The 19,666-nt window shown below is 38.8% G+C and overlaps 2 protein-coding genes across 5 annotated transcripts in view; one reads left to right on the top strand and one right to left on the bottom strand.

Moving 5' to 3' along the window:
• The window catches only part of PHKB (phosphorylase kinase regulatory subunit beta), a 64,908-nt gene extending 60,305 nt beyond the window's left edge, over positions 1 to 4,603 (bottom strand). For 2 of the 4 annotated variants that reach the window (XM_042821370.1, XM_042821373.1), the window contains exon 1: positions 4,504 to 4,603. In XM_042821370.1, the coding sequence (XP_042677304.1) occupies positions 4,504 to 4,588 (85 nt within the window). In that variant the 5' untranslated portion in view covers positions 4,589 to 4,603. Of the gene's footprint in view, positions 1 to 1,895; positions 2,009 to 4,503 lie in introns of all 4 variants that reach the window. The other 2 variants (XM_042821371.1, XM_042821372.1) reach the window with 2 other exon arrangements.
• Positions 4,604 to 4,898: 295 nt separating this feature from the next.
• The window catches only part of ITFG1 (integrin alpha FG-GAP repeat containing 1), a 69,389-nt gene continuing 54,621 nt past the window's right edge, over positions 4,899 to 19,666 (top strand). The window contains exons 1-6 of the mRNA XM_042821256.1: positions 4,899 to 5,005; positions 7,562 to 7,634; positions 8,051 to 8,196; positions 9,836 to 9,893; positions 10,915 to 10,989; positions 13,106 to 13,200. Of these exons, the coding sequence (XP_042677190.1) occupies positions 7,630 to 7,634; positions 8,051 to 8,196; positions 9,836 to 9,893; positions 10,915 to 10,989; positions 13,106 to 13,200 (379 nt within the window). The 5' untranslated portion in view covers positions 4,899 to 5,005; positions 7,562 to 7,629. The remainder of the gene's footprint in view (positions 5,006 to 7,561; positions 7,635 to 8,050; positions 8,197 to 9,835; positions 9,894 to 10,914; positions 10,990 to 13,105; positions 13,201 to 19,666) is intronic.

The following is a 19,666-nucleotide window of genomic DNA, read 5'->3' on the forward strand; positions in this document are numbered from 1 at the left end:
TTCTGGATCTCAGATCACAGCAATATTACTGCCTGATATTAGTACTGGTAATAACATCTTCACATTACAGTACTTAGGACCAAGAGGATTTTATTTCTTCACGTAGTGAAGCTTTTTGCATTATCAACAAATCATATCCTCCAATGTTCTTTTCATCCCCATCCTCTCTCCTGAGCTGAGGGTACTGAAGAGAAATGCTAGAAGTAGTACTTCAATAGTTATCCGCCAGGAAATACACCTGATTTAAAGCTCCAATTCATGGAGTTGGGCAAGGCAAGATGGGAAAATAACTTTCAGAAGCAAGAAACAGGTTTATCTTCCATTAGAAGGAAAATTCATTTCTCGTATTTACATATCTGAAATGAATAATTCCACAAACTTGACACGTAAATACTGTAGGTCTGGTGCTCATACAGTTCATACAGGAGCAAACTGTGAGCTGACCCTCCTCTGAGCAAGAAACCAGAACAGCAGAACTCCTGACATCCCTTCCAAACTGAGCAGTTCTGCATTTCAGTGAAAGTACCATAAGAAATCCCTAGAGGTAAAAAACTAAAAAGAAAATAGAGAAAAGGTATTAAGGTGTAAAGGTACTCCTGTGCCTGAACAAAAATTACAAGTAAACACAAGAGATGAAGCATTATTGAGACTGAGCAACAGCAGCACAGGTACAAATGAGTAAAACTTTGTTTAATTTGAATGTTTTAAAGTGACAAAACTCATCAATTACTATTTATCAATAAAAATCTTATGTTTAACAGTGCAGTTAACTGTAAAGAATTTGAACTAATTTAGAATTTCACGGAAAGAGAAATAAATATGTCCTTTCTCTATTCCTAATTATCTGAAGTAATCTCTTGTTTGTCCATTATAATTAATGGACAAAATCCTTATTTCAGAATTTTAAACAAAAAAGCCACTGAAGACCACAAATAAAACACTGCCTGCCACACCAGCTCACAGGAGCTTCACATAGCTAAAATACACCAAAATGCCTCCACCTGCCACACAAACCTTGTAAATGCTACAGGCAAGGTGAGAAGCTCTTCTGGATAATATTCAAGGTAATCATCATTTCTCAGCCTGAGAACTCAAAGCATTGCCTCCTAAAACTACTGAAATCATTTATTTTGTATTTTAACTAGCAATGGAAATATGAAAGAGCAATAAGATAATTAGCAAAGAGCTTTTTTTTTTTTTATTAATTAAAATATCAAAATTCCAGGTCTGTTGGTGTTGAAAGGGTAAATGCCATGGGCAGGGCAGTTCCAATGGCAAAGGCCAGCTGAAATCCTCTTATCTGATAACTCTCACTTATACTGGACTGCTGATGTGTTTCAGCACAGACTAAACAAGAGTCCTTCAGAGGGTTTTCCCAGATTGGCTTCTTCACATATACTGACACATTTGTTCCTGTCAAACACTTTTCAAAATATATTGAGCTAAAAATTGTAATAGTCTCAATTGTTTCATGTACATGAGCTTATACCTAAAGAGAACCTGTGCCATGGAGCTTTATTTTGCTACCACTTAACTTCCAAAAGTCAATCTTTAGAACCAGTACTGACTTATAGGAAATTCTACTCCTTCCCTCTAAACAAGTCCTGTTGCTTTCCTTGTAAGAAATTAAACCTTAACACCATTATGTGCACACTTTTCACATAACCACCATCTTAAAAATTCAGTTCAGAGACTGTTATCCTTACAAGAACACACACACACAAAAGAACACCAAAACCAAGGAGGAAGAGCTGAGCAGTAGATTTCAATTTCCAGAGTTTTTAAGTTACACAGTTTAAAAAAGCTGCAAACACAAAACACTGCGTGAAACACAAAGCAATTATTTTTTGTTGGGTTCGACAGCCACAAATAAAAACACAGAACTGCACACTTACCAAATCTTAAAAAAGCATGCGCAGATGAGGTTCTGTCATCATCCAAACTGGCCATTTCAAATTGGTGCAGCTAATCACAAACGTCTCAGGCTAAGCTACAGCAATTTTCAAAACTGTTTAGTAAATGTTAAAGGCAACCAGCATTAAATTAAGTGAAAGCAATGTTAGTGGAATTATTAAAATGACAGACTGTACAGAGCACAAAGGGTAGTACCATTTTGTTATATTTTATGCTTTCCCTCTTCCACTGTACAAATCATTTTTATTTTTCCTCCAATAAAACTTAACTAAGTAAAATGGCACAGGCTACACAAACTCCATCTTTTGGACATTCCACAGAAAATTTTTTTGTTTCATACAAAAACTGCTACTAAAATCCATAGATGATGAATAAGATCTATATTAAATATCTCAGGATTGTATAAAAACGATTAATTAATACATATAAAAGCGTAAAGCAAAACTAAGTGCAGAGCTAAAATTCTGCTTATGCATAGTGTTGCCTTTATCTACATGGAATTTACATTGGGATGCTCCTTTCAGTCATAAATTGCTTATTGTACTGAATGTCTGTAACCTGATGTAGAACTGCCAGTTGGAAGGTACAATAAGAAAACACCACTTGAAGCCAACATGACAAGTTGTTCCAAATCCTTAAAGCAGCTTATGCTCTTTACAATAGCTACAATTTCAGAGGTTGCAGGCTGGACAGTTTGCTGAATACCATTACGATCTGCTTCTGTTAATTATCAGTAGCAACAAATGATACAACAATCACTTTGGGAAGAAAAAATCTCAGTAAAGCTTGTTTCTACTGGCCAAAATGTAGTTCAGGTTTTAACATACATAAGCATTATCTCCTACAGGACTGGGTCTTCAATGATACCTTGCTCCCAGTTGTGAAGCACTCATGCATCTAACACACATGAGCCCAAACAGATAGATAGCTTCCATAGTTATTTATCTTACTCCTAGCACCACATTAAAAATAGAAGCAGTGCTGTTAGTAAACTGGGACTCAGCATAGATTTCACTCAACTCAGGGCAGGCTGGGGGCACTGCAGCTGCTCCCCATGACAATAACAGCCACAGTCCTTCTGACTGCCAGAAATTAAGCGTGAGAGCTTTTAAGCTACATACATTTCTGAACAGTTATAAAAAATGTAGGAGTAAATTTGAGGAACAAGAACATGACTTTTATTCTTAGGTTAGAATGTTACCTGAACTAGAACATAGAAAATTTAACTTCAGAACCAACTCATTTATCAGAAAGACGTTTGAACTAAAATCAAGTTTATTTCTTCAGTAAATAAATTTATTCCAATTCTAAGCGACAAAACCTCTGAACAGGAAAAGAAGCAACTGAACTCCAATAACAGCCTATCACTACAGCAGAAGAGACTTTCATACACATTTAATTAAAAAGCAGAAGGTAGCAGCAAAGAAAATGTCAAGCATTTAAAATCAGCCAAATGCCTGCAGCGGCAGAGCCCATCGCGCACAGGGTCCCCCAGCCAGCACACAGCCCTCAGGGTGACTCAGGGTTCACACACTCAAGCACACAGGACCCAGGCTTTATCTTGTGCTCTATGGCTATGTTCACAAATCAGTTCACAGACAGCAGCACTGTGTAATCTGCATTGGCTGTCACATAACGATTCATCCCATGGGCATCCTTTAATAACGGTAGCTTGAAGATCAGTACTATGCATAAGTAGAATTTGTCAAGTCCCATCCATGCCAGCATTCTGTAATCGGTCCCTTTGCTGTGAGCACTCCTGAAGGCCCACCTTCCTCCCCCGCTGTCTGACCCTCATTACCACAACACAAACCCAAAAATCCTGTTTGAGCTCCGAAAGAGTGCTTAACAAACACAGAAGCACCAGGGATGCTTTGGGAAACTGTTTCCAGAACAGCACTGCCGGGTGAGGCCCCCCTAGTCCTGCATTTAGAAACAAAAACTAAACCAAAAACAGCAGGGGTTCAGAAGCCCAGGGCCCCACAGCGCACCTCATCCTGCCAGCCCGTGGGCTGAGGCAGAATCCAGCTGCCTGCGCTCCAAGTTCTGCACGAGGAATCCCCACGTTAAAATCAACAAAGCTTTACCCTAGGGACACCGGGCAAAAAAACGGGACTTCATTTTTTAAGCCTTCGTCTGCCAAACCGCCGAACAGCACCACAGCACTACCCTCAGAAGCAGCTTCCCCCAACGCCGTGCCGTCCAGCACCCGGCCCCCTCTGTCCCTCTGAGGGCCCTTAGGCTCAAGCGGCCGAAATTCGGGGCTCGCGACCCCGTGTGAGGGTGGAAGCGGCTCCACGCTCGGTGAGGGGCGGCTGCAGAGCGGGGCAGCCCGGCCCGGCCAAGCGGGGCTCCCGAGGCTTGGGGCACGCGCCGGCAACAGGTGTGCGGCTCGGGGCGGCCGGGCCCGCGCTGAGTGACGCGCGAAGCTGTGGAGAAAAACGGCCGAGGGAAGGAGACGGCAGCGAGGCGAAGGAGAGCGGGCTGCGCGAGAGAGAAGAGAGCGGGGCGAGGGCGGTTAGTGAGGGGGAGAGGCGCCGGCGAGGAGGGGGCGCGGAGCCGTCCCGGGACGGAGCCGAGCGGTCAGACCTGAACGCTTGGTGCGAGCCCGCAGCTCCAGCATCTTCCAGCTGACGTCGGCCATATGGGCCGCCGCCGCGGCCACCGCCGCCATCCCGACGAGCCGCCTCCGCTCCCGCCGCTCCGCTCAAACCGGGACGCCACCGTCCCCTCGGCACCGCGGCGGCGATCTCCGCCCGGTTACCACTACCAGCCGTAAGCCCCCGCGCGGGCCGTCGCGGCGCCGTCGCAAAGCCGCCGGGTCAGCGGCGCCGGGCACGCCCCGAGCTGCCGTAAAGTGTGGCGGGCGGAGCGGCGGGAGCCGGAGCGGCGCGGCGCAGCATGGCGGGGTGCCGCCTCGCGCCGGGGCTGGCGCTGCTGGCGCTGCTCGCCCTGCTCGCCCTGGCGGGGCGCGGCGCCGCGCTGCAGAACGTCACGGCGCAGCTGTTCGGTGCCGAGGCCTACGGCACGCCGGCGGCCTTCGGAGACTTCAACTCAGACAAGCAGACGGACCTGTTCGTGCTGCGCGGCGGTGAGCGCGAGGCGAGGCCGGGCGGGAGTGGGGCCATACCTGGTGCGGGGCTCCGTGCTCCCGCTGCGGGTCGGGCCGTGTGAGCGCCGGACTGCGCCTGGCAGCTGCTGTCCGTGCCCGCCTCGTCACCGGGGTCGCGCTGGAGGGAGAGCAGTGAATAGGGAATGCTTCTCCAGGGTAACGCTGTTGGTTGTGTTACCTCCGAGGTGCTTCCGGTGTGGTAAATGGTGTTTGCGATAGGGCACGGCTGCGGTTAGAAGTTGGCCTTAAAACTGGGGTAAAGCCCTCATCCTACGGAGGTGATGGTCGCAGTGTGAGATTTGTTCCTACGGTCTGTTTTCTCCTGCTGTCGTGGTGTTTTGGGATGCAGAGGTACAGAATGCTTCACTCTTGTATGTAGGACGGTTACACTTCAGCTTGCTTCGAGTGCAGTTGTGGTGCTGGGCCGAGTGAAGACCCACGTAGAAATAAGGCCGTCAGCTCCCTCGGTCCGTGCCCAGCTGAAGGGAGGGCCCAAATCACTGCACACCTGTGATCAGCGCTGCCTGGAAACACTCAGGCAGGTGGGAAAGCCCACACCTGTTATTTGTTTAATCCACCTTCCACTTCTGTTTGATGCCTCTGCCAATGCAGGGCAATGTAGAGTTGTTCCCTTGGTACATTTCAGTGGAGAGTTTTGGAAACTTCACTGGTATCCTTGCTCAGATTTTCAGATAGAGAATTTCATAGATGCTTAGTTGTTGTTTTTCCTTTTACCTCTTGCATAGGCTTTCTCCTTTCTTCTGTACTCTTTGAGGACAAGCAGTCAACACCAAGGATGTGTGGGCCACAGGTTGATGTAGAGGTATCTCAATTATAGGTTGTCCTCTGATAATTCCCAGTAGTCTGTTTGTTTTCACTGCTAATGAACACTGAGCCAAACTTTTTAGGAACATAATGTGTGTAAAGATGCATCTGCTTCAGTGCTGTTATTTTACCACCTAGATGAGAAAAATCCATGGTGTGTGAATGGGAACTGTTAAGTTGTGGTCTGAACCAGTGACTGAGCACCTGGTGAAGGGCTGTAGCCAGCCCTGGAGCACAGGTGGAAGCAATTCACCTGTGCAACTGGAAGGGATGGACTCAGTCTCCACCCCTCGCTAATCTTGTTTAAGAGCTGGCTGTCACAAGGGACGCATCTCCACTTAGAGATTATCTCTTCTAGAGTGTGTAGTGAGCCCTGACCCTTAGAAAGGTGTGAGCGATTTCTTCTTTGTTACTGGATTGTGACCTCTGCTTTTCTTGAGTGATCCATAACTGGTTTAAAGCAGCTGTATCTGCTATTCCTATTGTTACAGCATGAAATCAATATTAGGATTTTCAACAGTTGACCTACATCTTTATTATCAGACGCTCCACTAGCCAGCAGGCTTCTTCCTCTTGTGTGCCAGCCTCATTCATCTGTGAATGTATCATGCAACCCTGGCTGTATTAGCTTGCCAGATGGGACTGTGCTGGTTGCCTCTATCTGGAAGGGGTTTGTTTTCATTTACTCATTTGTTGGCATCTTCTCCTTTGCAAACACGTTTATGGCAGCTATCCTTTTGTTTCATACCTAGGAAATTTTTATTCTGCCCTTTCACAGCTTTGATCTTTGCTGCTGAATTATGCCCTTGAAATATGCTCTAGTAGTTCCAGTTTAGAGCTATAGGATTATTTTCATGTAGGTATCCTAGTTGTTATATGTTGGGATGCTACAGGTGAGCTTATTAGAGAGTTAAGGAAATAAATATAATAAAAGATGAGTAAGGACATTGTATTTTTTTTTTCTTTTAATTCTGAGCTGTGATTTTATACTCGTAAAAGTATAAGGACTGCTTACAAAGTAATGTCTCCAAGTTTAATGTGTCAGCCCACAATGTTGGAGTTGGATGTGGTTGGTGTGGCAGTAGATGTAATGGGGTAATGGCAGGAGGACTTAATGTTTTGTTGCTGTGTAACAGATGGCAGCAGAAGGGCAATCTAACAGAATGCCATCTGACATTGAAGTGCAGTTGAAGCAACTGAAGGTCTGTGGCTTGTGTTATTGCAAATGAGGAAGTTCTGCTGGGGATCAGGTTACTTCTCTGAGTTTCTTAACGTGCTTTTGTGGGGAGAGTAGGCAAAGAATCCTGCTGTGTCAGAGACAATGTTACAATAATTCGTTCAAGTTTATTTTTTTGTATATAACTGATGCCTAATATTTTTCCTCAGGTAGTATTTGCTAATTCAGTATAGGAAGTTTAAAACAGTATGATAGCAGTAGCAAAGAGAAAGGTTTAATGCCAAGCCCCAAAGAACAGTCTTGAATTAGCATTCCTCTGATGCTAGTAGACGATGTCAATGATACAATTAAGCTTTTAGTATTATACTGAAGAAGTATTTCTTTTGCTTCCTTTCTAATGAGGAAGAAGTGGTTGTATTTTTGATTCTGTGAGGAATTCCATTTGTAGAGTAACTCCTTAAGCATTGTTTTTTATATAAGCCATTTATGATCCTTATCTATGAAGTTTATACGTTGCCTTATTTGCTTTGCAGGAAATGAATTGATTATCTTTTTGGCAGACCAAAAGGAACCTTACTTTAAGCCCCGTGTTAAGTTACCGATGAAGTAAGTGTTGGTATTGAATGGTGAAACAATTCACCATTCAGTTTTTGTTTTTTCTTTTTAAGGGGAGGGATGGGAAGTGCATCTTCACAGTCAGTCAGGACTAGAACCTTTGTGGTTCGGCTTGTACTTAGGTGTGCTCTTTGAGCAAGAGGTTTTTTCAGTAATTTCTGGTACCCTTTTGTTTTCCTTTTTTAATTTTATGGTTCATGTGGCATAAAATCTGGAAACAAGTTTTGTCATGCACGCAACTAAGTAGTAGATGTGACTTTACACAAGTCACATCTACTTACACAATTTGTAACCCCTTACACAATTTGTGTGCTTTGATTTTGCTTTGTACTTGTATTTGGTTTTTATGTACACATTGGTCCTATTATTTGCATTTGAGGCCTTTTTAAATTTGTTTTTAATTCTAGATCTCTAGGTGTTATCATAACCAGTGTAGTTCCAGGAGACTATGATGGTGACTCACAAATGGATGTCCTCCTGACTACCCGCACACAAAATCATGGCAAAGATGAACTTTCAGTGTTCATTTTCTGGGGACACAACCAAACATTAGGTGAGTTCTGAGACTTATTAACAAGATTTTTGGATTTCTTAATAATTCCAAGTATTTTCAGAAAGTTGTGCCATGTTACATTTATGCTTAAAGTAATGATTAGCAGCTGTGTAGCTTCATACCCATGTAGTATTTTGCTATTAAACATTATTTAGTAATTAATGTAAGAAAACAAAACTATGATAAGAAAACAATGCTTTTATATCATGCAACATGTATAACCAAACAATATTACAGATTGATAGTAACTGACTATCTAAAGGGTGACTTGTTGCAGCTTCCCCATTACACATGTCAGTTTCACAAGGATTATCCCTAAAGACTACCATATTTGATTATAGAATGTGCTAAGAACATAGTGTACACTTGAGAGCTTAAATTTTCAAAATGTCATACCTAAACTGACCCACATTAATATAACTCTCATATTGCTGTTAAAACCAGATTCGTTAAAGACAGATTCACTCTGAAATAGGTTTTGGAGAAGAAGTTGTGAAGTCTCTGTCATTGGAAGTTTTCAAGAACCTTAGACAGTCATCTTTCAGCTGTGTTCTAGGTATCTAGCAGTGGTCTGATTGTATCTTAGAGTCATAGACTGTGTGACTACTTGAAGTCTTTATTTTCTGTTGAGCTTGCTAGAAAAGCTTTTTGGGAAGAGTTTACACTTGAAAGAAGGACCGAAAAGCCGCAGAAAATCATCTTAAGTGTACAAAACATATTGGAAAATACTATTATGATCAATTACATTATAAAATAGTCATGGATGGTGCAAATGATGGGTGGCATTAGAGGCTGTTGGTTCTGGCTTTATCCAGAGAAGCATTGAGCAGCGCAGAAAACTGCACTGGATCGAGTGTTGAGAGAAGAATGAAGTTGTAGTGTTAGGAAGAATGTGAAGGATTTAGGTGAACTTGTGCTGTCTTGTGACTAAACAAACTCCGGGAGAGGCACAAGTGGAGCTTAGAAAGAAGTCAGAGGCTGGTATGCAGTGAGGCTACTGGAAAGGTGTGCTGGTGCTTACCTGAATAATGGAAGTATGACAAATCAAGAGCAGGATAATGTGGAGACTGGAGTTAAGACAAAAAGTACAGGGAGGCAGGCGAGCTGGAATGATGTGGCAAAGAGCTGGGATTAGAAGTGAAAGTCAAGTCTTAGAGGTGATTGAGACTTAAAATCCTCATTTCCCATTTAAACCGTCTAGCTCTAATGTTAATTTCAGATGTGCGGTGGATCTTGTTAGCAGTGTATTTTATAGTAATAAAATGTTAAGCAGAAGTCCTGTGTGCAGTGATAAATTTGGAGTATCTTCGTCCCAGCTAGTTCAGATTTCGTATGAGAATGGTTTTTCATGAAATAAATTTCACTGAGATCTGTTTGTTTATTGAAAGTTTCAGTGTGGAGAGAAGCAGCTTCAGCATTTGAGCTAGTACTTACCTGTCCAAAATTAAAAGCTTAAATTAAAGCTTTAGCTTTAGCTTAAACCTTTATCTTTTATCTCCAGGAGCGTTTTGTTTTGTATCTTATATATTTTTTTCTTATCAAAAAGTTAATAACTCTAATAGAAAAAGGACTATATTTGCTAAATGTTACTCCCATAACATATCTGTAACTTAATAGAATGAATGTTTCCTGTTTTCAGATCTTAACCATAAAACTATGATAAATAAGACTTTTCATGATGAGCCTCTAGTAATGGAGTAAGTATCACCTACCTTTTAATTAAAATGTTTTGTACTAGTGACTAATAGCAACTTAATAGGTATGTTTTAACACTAAAATTTAAAACCTGCTCCTCTCAAGAAGAGGATGGCTTGTCGTTTGTCAAGTGACCTAATACAAGATGACAAAACAGATATGTAAAAATGGTTGATATAATATATATATATGTATATAAATACATATCAGCCTGGCCACAGCAATTAAATAAACTTTGACATTTCTTAATCTCAGTGCTCTGTGTTGCATGCAAAAATTAAAAAAAAGACCTTTACTTGTAGTGAATTTCAAAGGAAAAAAACCACAACCACCTTACTGGCTTATCCCAGTGTGAAAGTATTTGTTCCTCAGCTTGAATGAAGAATATGTGGAAAATCTAGCAGGAGGGTCAGGCAGCAGGTACTTGTTGGGGAGAAGCAAGTTTTTGCTCTTTCTGTACTTCTACATCTTGTAAGCAATGTATATTTGCATATTGTATTTTCGGTTTATATTGATGCCTTATTTACAATGTCAAATAAGATGCATTTAGTTGGTTATGCTGTTGAGACCTGAGATCATCTTCCAGTGGCAATGAAATTCAAACCTTGTTCACGAAACTCCTGTTCATGTGAGTGTATAGTTATACAAGAACTATATATGTATCTGGAAATTGGAGAATCCTTGTTTTGGGAAGAGTGGCATGGGTAAGAGACTTGAGTGAGAAGTTTTTGATCAGTTCTGCCTTCTTATATTTGAAGTTTTTAAGGAAAATAACTAGAAATATTTTTTTCTTGTTAAGTAACATGAAGTGACTTATACAACTAGGAAGTCAAATGCATGGCATGGTTTAAAGTACTCAGTGTCCTTTGCATTACTGCTGGCAGCTCAGAGAAGAGCCTCCACAGCTGAAAATTATTAACTGCCTGTTGGGAAAATGCTAAGTAAATACAGGATAGTAAAAAATGGTCAGTTTTCACTCCTGGAATGAGTTAAAGTAATACTGAAACTGTTTTTCACTTTCAGCTTTAACGGTGATTTGATTCCTGATGTCTTTGGTGTCACAGGTGATTCAGATAAGCCACAGATACTGATGGGCGGGTAAGCTAAGTGTTCATTAGTGTGAATTTCAGTAACTTATGAGTCCTCTTCTATTTAGAGACACAGGACTGGAGCTGTGTGCACTCGAGTCTTCTTTCCACATGTATATATGAACATTTTATTACAGCACCTAATTGTGTTAGGCTATTTATTAAGAAAACATTTGGTATGCTTCATGGGTTTCTTAAAAAGATTTTTGCAAAAGGCAGTAACGATACAAGATTGCATGCCAGTGATGTTCTCTGTATTGCATTTTCTGCTTTAAGGAGTACTTAAGGCCATTTTGCAGCACTCAAGTGTTGTCAGGAGTTTTGTGTGATGGAATTGCAGTGGAAGGAGCTAAGTTTTTGATTGAAGTTTCTGCTAGCCCTGGGATTTCTAGTATGGGACTAGCTAGCAGCTGCTGGGATAAAAAGAGGTTTAATGGGGAATCTCAACGACTGGTAAGGAATATGAAAAAGAGTATTTTTAACTCTTAAGAATGCTCTAAGATTTAACAATTTTGCTGTTAATCTCTAAAATTAAACAATAACATTTGACAATGAATTACTGGGGGGGAAAAATCCAGGACTATGCTTGTTTATTCTTACAGGGTTGGACCTTCGAAGATTTTAATTCTAGCTTGATATTTTGCAGCTTTTAAGTGGAACTGGATAACGTCTTGAATGCTGTTTAGTAATGCTAACATAGAAACTTGCAGCTCCCTGTGTTGCACAAGAAATGCAGGTGTTGATGTAGCCACTCATTCAAGTTCCTGTACAATCAATATTAGTTTGTTCTAAAAGAAAGCGTTAGGAATTCTTTGTGTTCCCATGTGGTTTTCTTGTGGCTATTGTTTTAAGAGGTCTGTTAACACAGGAGAAAGCAATCAGATGATTGCTCTGTCTCTATGGCAACTATACCTCAGATTCTATTGTGCATTTCCATGGCCCCTAAGAAATGTTTTTGGTTTATTTTCCACCATCATCAAGTATTACCTTGCCAAGTGTATTTAACAAGTCTATACCTGTTGCTGATTACTGGTGATTTTCATTTCCTCAGAAGTGATTTGGAAGTAACATAGGGCAAGTAGCATTTAAATTGTAGTTGAAAACTATATTCCCTTCTTGGCAATGTGGTTTTTGTGCATTAATCCTAAGTTGAATTTCATTGCGTTTTTTTTAGTAGATGGCTCCTGGAACAGAACTTTCACTTTTATGACACCTTCTGAAAATAACAGTAGATATTGAAAAATTCAAGTTTTGGAAGAAAGGAAAATAAGGGTCAGATGTTTCTTTTTTTTTTCTTTTTTTGAAATCTTTTTACTAGTAAGTTGATACAAATGAGCTGACTGAGGTCAAAATAAAACTGAGCTGTACATAACTACATGTCTTACATGGGGAAAAAAGCTTTATTTCATTGCTCAGAAAAACATTTTTCCACATCAAATTTAAAAACATTTTAAATTATAGTAGAGCTGCTTAACTTGGCTTACTAACTTCAAAAACAAGTACCTCAGAAGAACTAGAAAATACTTCATTATTTCTGTAAGGGGGCAGGAGATGGTTTTGGTTTGATTGTGCTTTTCTTTGTTATTTTTCTAGTTTTTTATTCTAAACTTTCAGGAAAAGACAAGAAATTGTATCACCTCCTTGGGAAATGACATCATTAGCATATAGTCTATCCTGTGTGGCAGGCATGAGCTTATTTCAGCAGCATGTGATTGTGTCCATTTCTTTCATCTGTTGGTCCAAAGGACATTTCTTAAGTACTGATAGTAAAACTGCAGGAGGAAAAGGAAAGGGAAATGAAGTTTTTCAGGATTTCTAGTGGTGGAATCCAGGCTGTTTCACTTTGTGCATAATGATGCTTTTCTGTACAAAGAAACTTATTTTAGAAAGTTAGTATAATCTAACTGAAGCCTTTCCTCTGTGAATCATCTTTTAGAAAACATTTCAAGCAGTTACTTACTACTCATTTAGTGTATTGTAAGCTAAGATGTAATGTTCATTTAATGGTAAAAGAATGCAATTTATGTTCAGTTTTGTTGTGTTGTTTCTTTTTTTAAAGGTGTATTTATCATGGTTAAGTCTGTCAGCACTGCTGAAATGCGCTGCTTTTTCTTCTTGCCTTGTAGGAACTTGTCGCGGCATGCTGCACTGGACACCCAGAGTAGAATGTATGTGCCACACTCTCATGCGTTTATAGACTTAAATAATGACTTCACAGCTGGTAAGTCATAAAAGTGCTAAATACTTTCCTAAGATTATTTATCACTTTAATTTGTCAAGTTATCAAATTATTAATATACAGATTAAATATTAATTTATAAATTATTAACTTATTTATCACAATATTATATATTGTATGTATCTTTCTAACATTTGGGGCGTTTTCATTGACAGTCGTTCTAGAATGCTCTGTTCAGTAACTATGACCTTGCTATTTGTGATTTTTAATCAGTACCTACAATTCAAATAATGTTGTTTTTTTAAATAAAAAATACCAGAATGAATAATTTTCTGTTTTATAATTTAATGAATAATAATGCTTGTTCTCAATAATTGTTTGCCATCAGAGCATCTTCCTCTTAGAGATGTTTCTCTGCTATTCAGAGTTTGCAGCTCTGTCACTGCTTACTGCACTTCCTCCTTTTTCATTTTGAAAGTAGTTCATTCAGAGACGTGTTTTCAACACTGGACTTAACTCATGATTTCTTTCTTAGAGAGGTCAATGTGATTTCGTTCTGTTTTGCTATAGTTTATTCTAGCACTGAGAAAACCACGTGAGACTTATTCTATTACAACCTGAACATTCCTATAAGCTATTTATAACTCAGTATACACAAAAAATACTGGAGACAATTTTGTTGTGGTAGATAAAAAAATGTATTCTTGTTTTGTGGTGATTGATGGTTTGGTGATTTTGTTTTATTTAATGTTTGTTTAGGTCAAATATGTAATGCATCTTAGCCTTCAATTAACAGAGATCTATTTATCACTTCTGTGGTTCATATCTCAAAGCATATTTAAACACCTTGATAAACTTCATTTACTTTCTTAAAACACTAAATGGGTTTTGAACTGCTTTCTCTTTTGCTAGTTGTGCTTTATAGATCAATTCACGTATGGTAGTTTGGGTAGGAGAGATGTTTCTTTTCCCCTTTTTAGTATTACGGGAATGAGAGAGGAAAGAGTTCATAAACTTAATTAATATGCTTTTCATTTTTAGGGATTAAGTTAATTACTTCAGTGCTTAGTCAAACTGTAATACTCATTTCTGGCACACTGCTGCATGAAGCTGTCAAGTGGAAATTCCAACTGGAAAATTAGGTATATGGTTGCTTACTGTAATCAGTGTCATGTCAATAACCAGTGCTAAGGCACTTAGCTATATACACCCTTTGGAATTTTGTCTGGGCAGCGAAGAGGTTCATTCCAGGTAATTTTTTAAAGATGAGTATGTGGGCATATAAGTTCACAGGTACATAAAGGTAGGAACTCCTAAGTTATTCCTATGGATCAGTCACAGAAGAGTTTTGGCAAGTGTACTCAGAGCTATCTATGACAGCCAAGTTAGCCTACAAAATGTCAAGAAAGTTCCTGTTAGTGCTGATGATACATGGAAAATTTATCCATTCAATACAAATAGATGGCAGTATCTGTATGGGGAGTACTGGGAGCTGTTATTTTCATATCTGGATATGTGAATAGAAGCTTCTTGGAAATCTCCCCCCTCAAAGACACAGATTTTTCTTTCCTTCTAGCAGCACAAATACAAATCCTCAGGCTGGAATCTATGGACCAAAACAGTCTGTAAACTGTTGACAGTTATGTTAGAGCAATCTAAGGAAAACTTTAAGAAAAATAATTCATTCTGAGAAAAAAATACGGAAAAAATATTACTATTAAATTATTTTCTTTGAAGTAACTGCTTGTTAGTAATATGGGAAGCTGCTTTCGCTAGCCCTATGAAAGCTAGATCAACAGTCAGCAAAGCATACGTTGCAGAAAAATAATACTTTATCAGTGATATTTGATATTTCATGGCTGACGTGTTATTGCAGGACTGCCTGCTGCCAAAACAAAAAGCCGCCTGGTCCTGACTGTACATTTATGGCAGTTTGCTCTCATCTGCTCTAGTAACTGTATGAGGGAGAGGGTGTGGAACATGATTCATTTTCACTTGACTTATTAAGCTGATGCAAGTTATCACGGAGCTTCAGGGTTACCAGAGCTAGTGTAAGCACAGAGAGAAAATAAACTCCTCTTTCTAGTAGCAGCAGATGTACATAGTTTGCCTATAGTCAAGCATGGAATTGCACCTCGAGACTCATTGTTCCTCTTTAAAAAATATATATACTTGTTTAGTATCCTCACAGTGTCATCTTTAATTTGTGCTAGGCTGTACAGAGTTTGGCAGATGACTCATGGAAGTAATGATGAAAGTAGTTCAGCTCTGATGTGGTTTTGTTTACTTTTTGTTTTGCATTTAGTTAAAAACAAACAAACAAACAAAAAAACCAACCACCAACCCATATGTAACTGCATACCTGGTACTGGCAATACTGGGATTCTAAATGCCTTCTGCCAAACAGTGCCAAAATAATGTGCTGATAGTGCTGAAGTGTGCACACAACCACCCTGTGCCCCTGCGCAGTGAGGGTAGACTTCACAGGGCAGTTCCTTGTTTCTCCTATTTGTTTAGCTCTGTCAGCATAGCTGGGGCAGCACAGCCTTACGGCACCAGGCAACATTCTTGCTGTGTTATTTCTCAGTGCAATCTGTTATTTGTTGGTTGATCGAGGCAGAGCTAGTGAAAATGAGAGAATTCTTGTAATTATCATAACATGCACTGCCATTCTTGATTAGGAACAAAATTTTTTAAGGATAGGTTTTGGTCCATGTTAAAATCCTATTAATTACAAGGGAGGAATTGATGAGGATGCAGAAGTTTAGTCTGCATGCTGCAGTCCAAAAGACTTAATACTATTACAGCATTCAGTACTGCTGTGCTGCTTTTTAACTGAAAAAATCAAGTCTTTACTTGTGACAGTGCCACTGTTTATGATTATGAAAATAAAAGCCATTCAGAATGCCCAGTGTTCACTTTTTTTTTTTTTTTTTTTAAGACATTTTTCTAATGTTCTGAAATGTTTTGGGGGCTTTGTATTGAACAACAGATGCAGCCAATTCAGTGGTTTTTATGCTAGGCTATTTTTGGTAACTTCATTATTATAAAAAGCTTAGGAGATTTAAAGTGTACTTTATGTTAAAAATAATAGTAATAATAAAATCAAAAATCCTCTCCGAGCTGAGAATCTTTTCTGCTAGTTTATTGTCTAATCCATTTTCAACCTGCCAAGATATAAACACTCAAAACAGATTTTAATTGGCACATTTCTCCTGCTCTGGGTGAAACGAAGTCAAATCGTTCTGATTTCATTATATGAGAGCATGTTCATGAAGATGTTTTTAATCCCTAACAATGCTTCATGAAAGGCTAACTGTGTAAGGATTTTACAAATCCAAAAATCCACTAACCAGAACAAAGATAATGCTAATCTTTCTTGGTGAGATTTAAACTATGTTGTTTCAGATAGTAATGTTGCTGCTGTTTTTCAATTAAACCATCATTGTTCTATTTTTATAATTTTTAATTTGGTAAGTAAATTTAACTTGGGCTAGGAATATTAAATAATCCATGTAGAAATATGCAGTATAATTTTTTCCCGAAGGGTTTGTTTGTGCTTTGTGGATAAGAAAAAGATACAAATTTTTTAAGTATCCTCTTCATGCGTACTAAGTGTGTGCTTCTCCAGGGAAGAGTATCTAGTTCACAGAATGGCTGCATTTGGACAGGGTGTCTGAATCACACAGAATCACAGAAACACCAAGGTTGGAAAAGACCTATAAGATCATCCAGTTCAACCATCCTTCTATCACCAATAGTTTTCACTAAACCATAGCCCTCAACACAGAATCTGGAGTCTGGAGACTGTCCAGTTCAACCTGCCCAACGCAGGATTAGAGCAGGTTGTTTGGGGTTATGTCCAGTTGTCTTTTGAATGTCTCCAAGGACAGAAGCTCTGCAACCTCCCTGGGCAATGTTTTCTAGCATTTAACTACTCTGACAACAGAAGAAGAGTTACATTTAAGTAGAAGTAGTTTTAAATAGTTAAGTGGAATTTCTTGTATTTCAGTTTGTACCTATTGTCTTTCATTCTGTTAACTAGGTGCCAACCAGAGAAGAATCTGGCTTTGCCAGACCTTGTCTCTACGTATGCACATATGCACATATGTTATCAAAAAGCAATTTAATTTTAAATATTGTATCTTAATGTTTTTAAAACAGTACAAAAAGTTGTATAGTATATAACGTAGTGCTCATTTTCAGCTCATAGTTACACTTCATAATACCTCAACCTTAATAAAGTCACGCCCTTCAATAGTGCAGTGTGCCTTACTGAAGTGGTACAAAAGAAATGTGTGGCCTTTGAAAAATGTTTTACTTGTTTAAAAACAACACTGAAATTAGCATTGAACTTGAGATAAGAATAGTGAAAATTTGTGCCCTTTGCTCGGTTTATCAGTATGTGCATTTCAGTGATGTAGCTGAATCTTTCTTCAGCAGTTCATTAAAGAGTTTCATAACTTAGTGAAAAAATAAAATGTAACTGGGTAAAAAACACTAATTTAACTGTGCATCCACATACGAAGTTTGATCATTTTTCAAGAATGAAAGTGTATTTCCAAGTGTGATGGTGGTGGTTTTCACCTCGGAATTTAAATTTCAAGGTCTTAATGACTTCAGTGTGGAGCAAATGATAAGTACATGTAATTGCAGGTTTTTATAGTTCTAGACATATGAGACACTGGCTATATTTTAAAATGTTGTACTCATTTGCTGTTTCCCAGCTTTGTTCCAGAACCCATTTTTTATTTGTGAAGGATCTGAACTTTCAGCCCAGACATTTGAGGTCAAATTGCATCTTACATCTATGTCATATTTTCCACATGCCATGAAATAGACTGAAAGATGAGAAAAATGTGGTGACCTTTGTTAGAATGGGGTTACTGGGTGTCTAGGAGTACATAATCACAGTTATTAGCTAGTTTAAGAACATAATCTTGAAGTTAATAACAATAGGCTTGTCTGGACAGATTAAGGTGTGTTTTATAGAGCAGGACTGCGTAAATGAGCATTTGCAAAGGACACTCCATGAGTAAGAGACCTGTCTTAAAAATGTCATATCCTCAGACTGGAAGGTATGCATCACTTAATGTAAGTATTTAAACGCGATTTAACTCTTAGAGCTTCCTGTAAGATAAAAAGTAACTTCCTTTTGCATTAATCCCCTCAGTTCAAAGTTGATAGGAACTCAGTATTTCTCAGAAATGTGAATCAGACGTGTTACTCAAGAGATGGAGGTAGTACTGTTTCATTGAGTAAACAGTGTTCCCAAAATGGTCATCATACTGAAAACTTTACAGTTGAAATACGTAAAATCAGAGATAGAAGTATTATAGCTGGGAACTGAGGCCCAGAAGAGTAAAAAGCACTTGATGAAGGACATCCAGAACTGCTGTATAGCTGGGTACTGATTAGAAAGCATCTATTTCAAACTACATAACAGAAAGATATTTTGGTTTTGCCATTTTTTTTGAATCAGTCAGTAATTTCAGATGAATAACTTGCACTAAGCAAAGGCTTAAATTAAGCAATTGAGCATAGATACTAGATAAATACTGATTAAACTGTCTTAATGTGAGCTCTCACAGGTAAAGCCAGTGCTGTCTCTGATGACAAAATTTTTAGGATAGTATTATTTAGCTTTGTGTGTTGTTTTTTTTTTGTTTTTTTTTTGTTTGTTTGTTTTTTAACTTGATGGTTGCTAATTCAAACTTACTAAACATTAGATGTTCAGTTAGGGTTATTGGTTTCTTTCTTTCTAAGCCAAAGTATTTAAGTACTGTTACAAAAGTATTCCTGATGAACCTGTATTTACAGTAACTGTTAAGCTTACAAGTCTTCTATTAAGAAATAGGCCATATCTCTGCAAATATTTAAAAACAAAAAAAGTTCAAATCTGTGAGGAAAAACTACCTTGGACTCCTAATCATACTGCAGCTTCTATCATGGTGACAGATGTATCATTGAGTGCTATGAAAGATATCTAATGTACTAAATATTTTGTGCCTTATTTGGTTCTGTGATTCAAAAGTTTGGAAATAGTGCTTTTGCAGCCTGTCTTGTGTTGAGCACCAGCACATGGTGTGCATAATTGCACATTTCTGGAACTGTTTTGAGATAGTGAAGGAAAAATCATAAATTTGATTTTGGGAAGAGTAAAGTGGAAACAGTCATTAGTCAGAAACAGCTTGCTGTAAGCTAATTGCCAGTCTCTTTACTGGTTTCTGAAGGTTAATTTTCTTATATTATTTTGCTTTAGTAATCTAGAAACCTCATGTCTCAGAACATTTACAATGTGTTTTCACTTTGATTCCTATTTATTTTAAGCACGTACATGTAGACAGCTTTCTTCTTGGAAAAACATTCATTCAGTTCTGAAGCCATTTTTCTGTGTAATCAGCGAAATCTTGATTCTGAAGGTGCTGTAAACCTTGATGTCACGTTCTTATTCAGTTAGATATTTTTTGGTGAGTTGCATCTTGACAGAAGGTAGTAACCCCTCTGC

The sequence above is a fragment of the Centrocercus urophasianus genome, unplaced genomic scaffold, assembly GCF_019232065.1.
Source record: "Centrocercus urophasianus isolate 14NV4802_14NV808 unplaced genomic scaffold, USGS_Curo_1.0 seq_2, whole genome shotgun sequence".
In the NCBI taxonomy this organism is placed as follows: domain Eukaryota; kingdom Metazoa; phylum Chordata; class Aves; order Galliformes; family Phasianidae; genus Centrocercus; species Centrocercus urophasianus.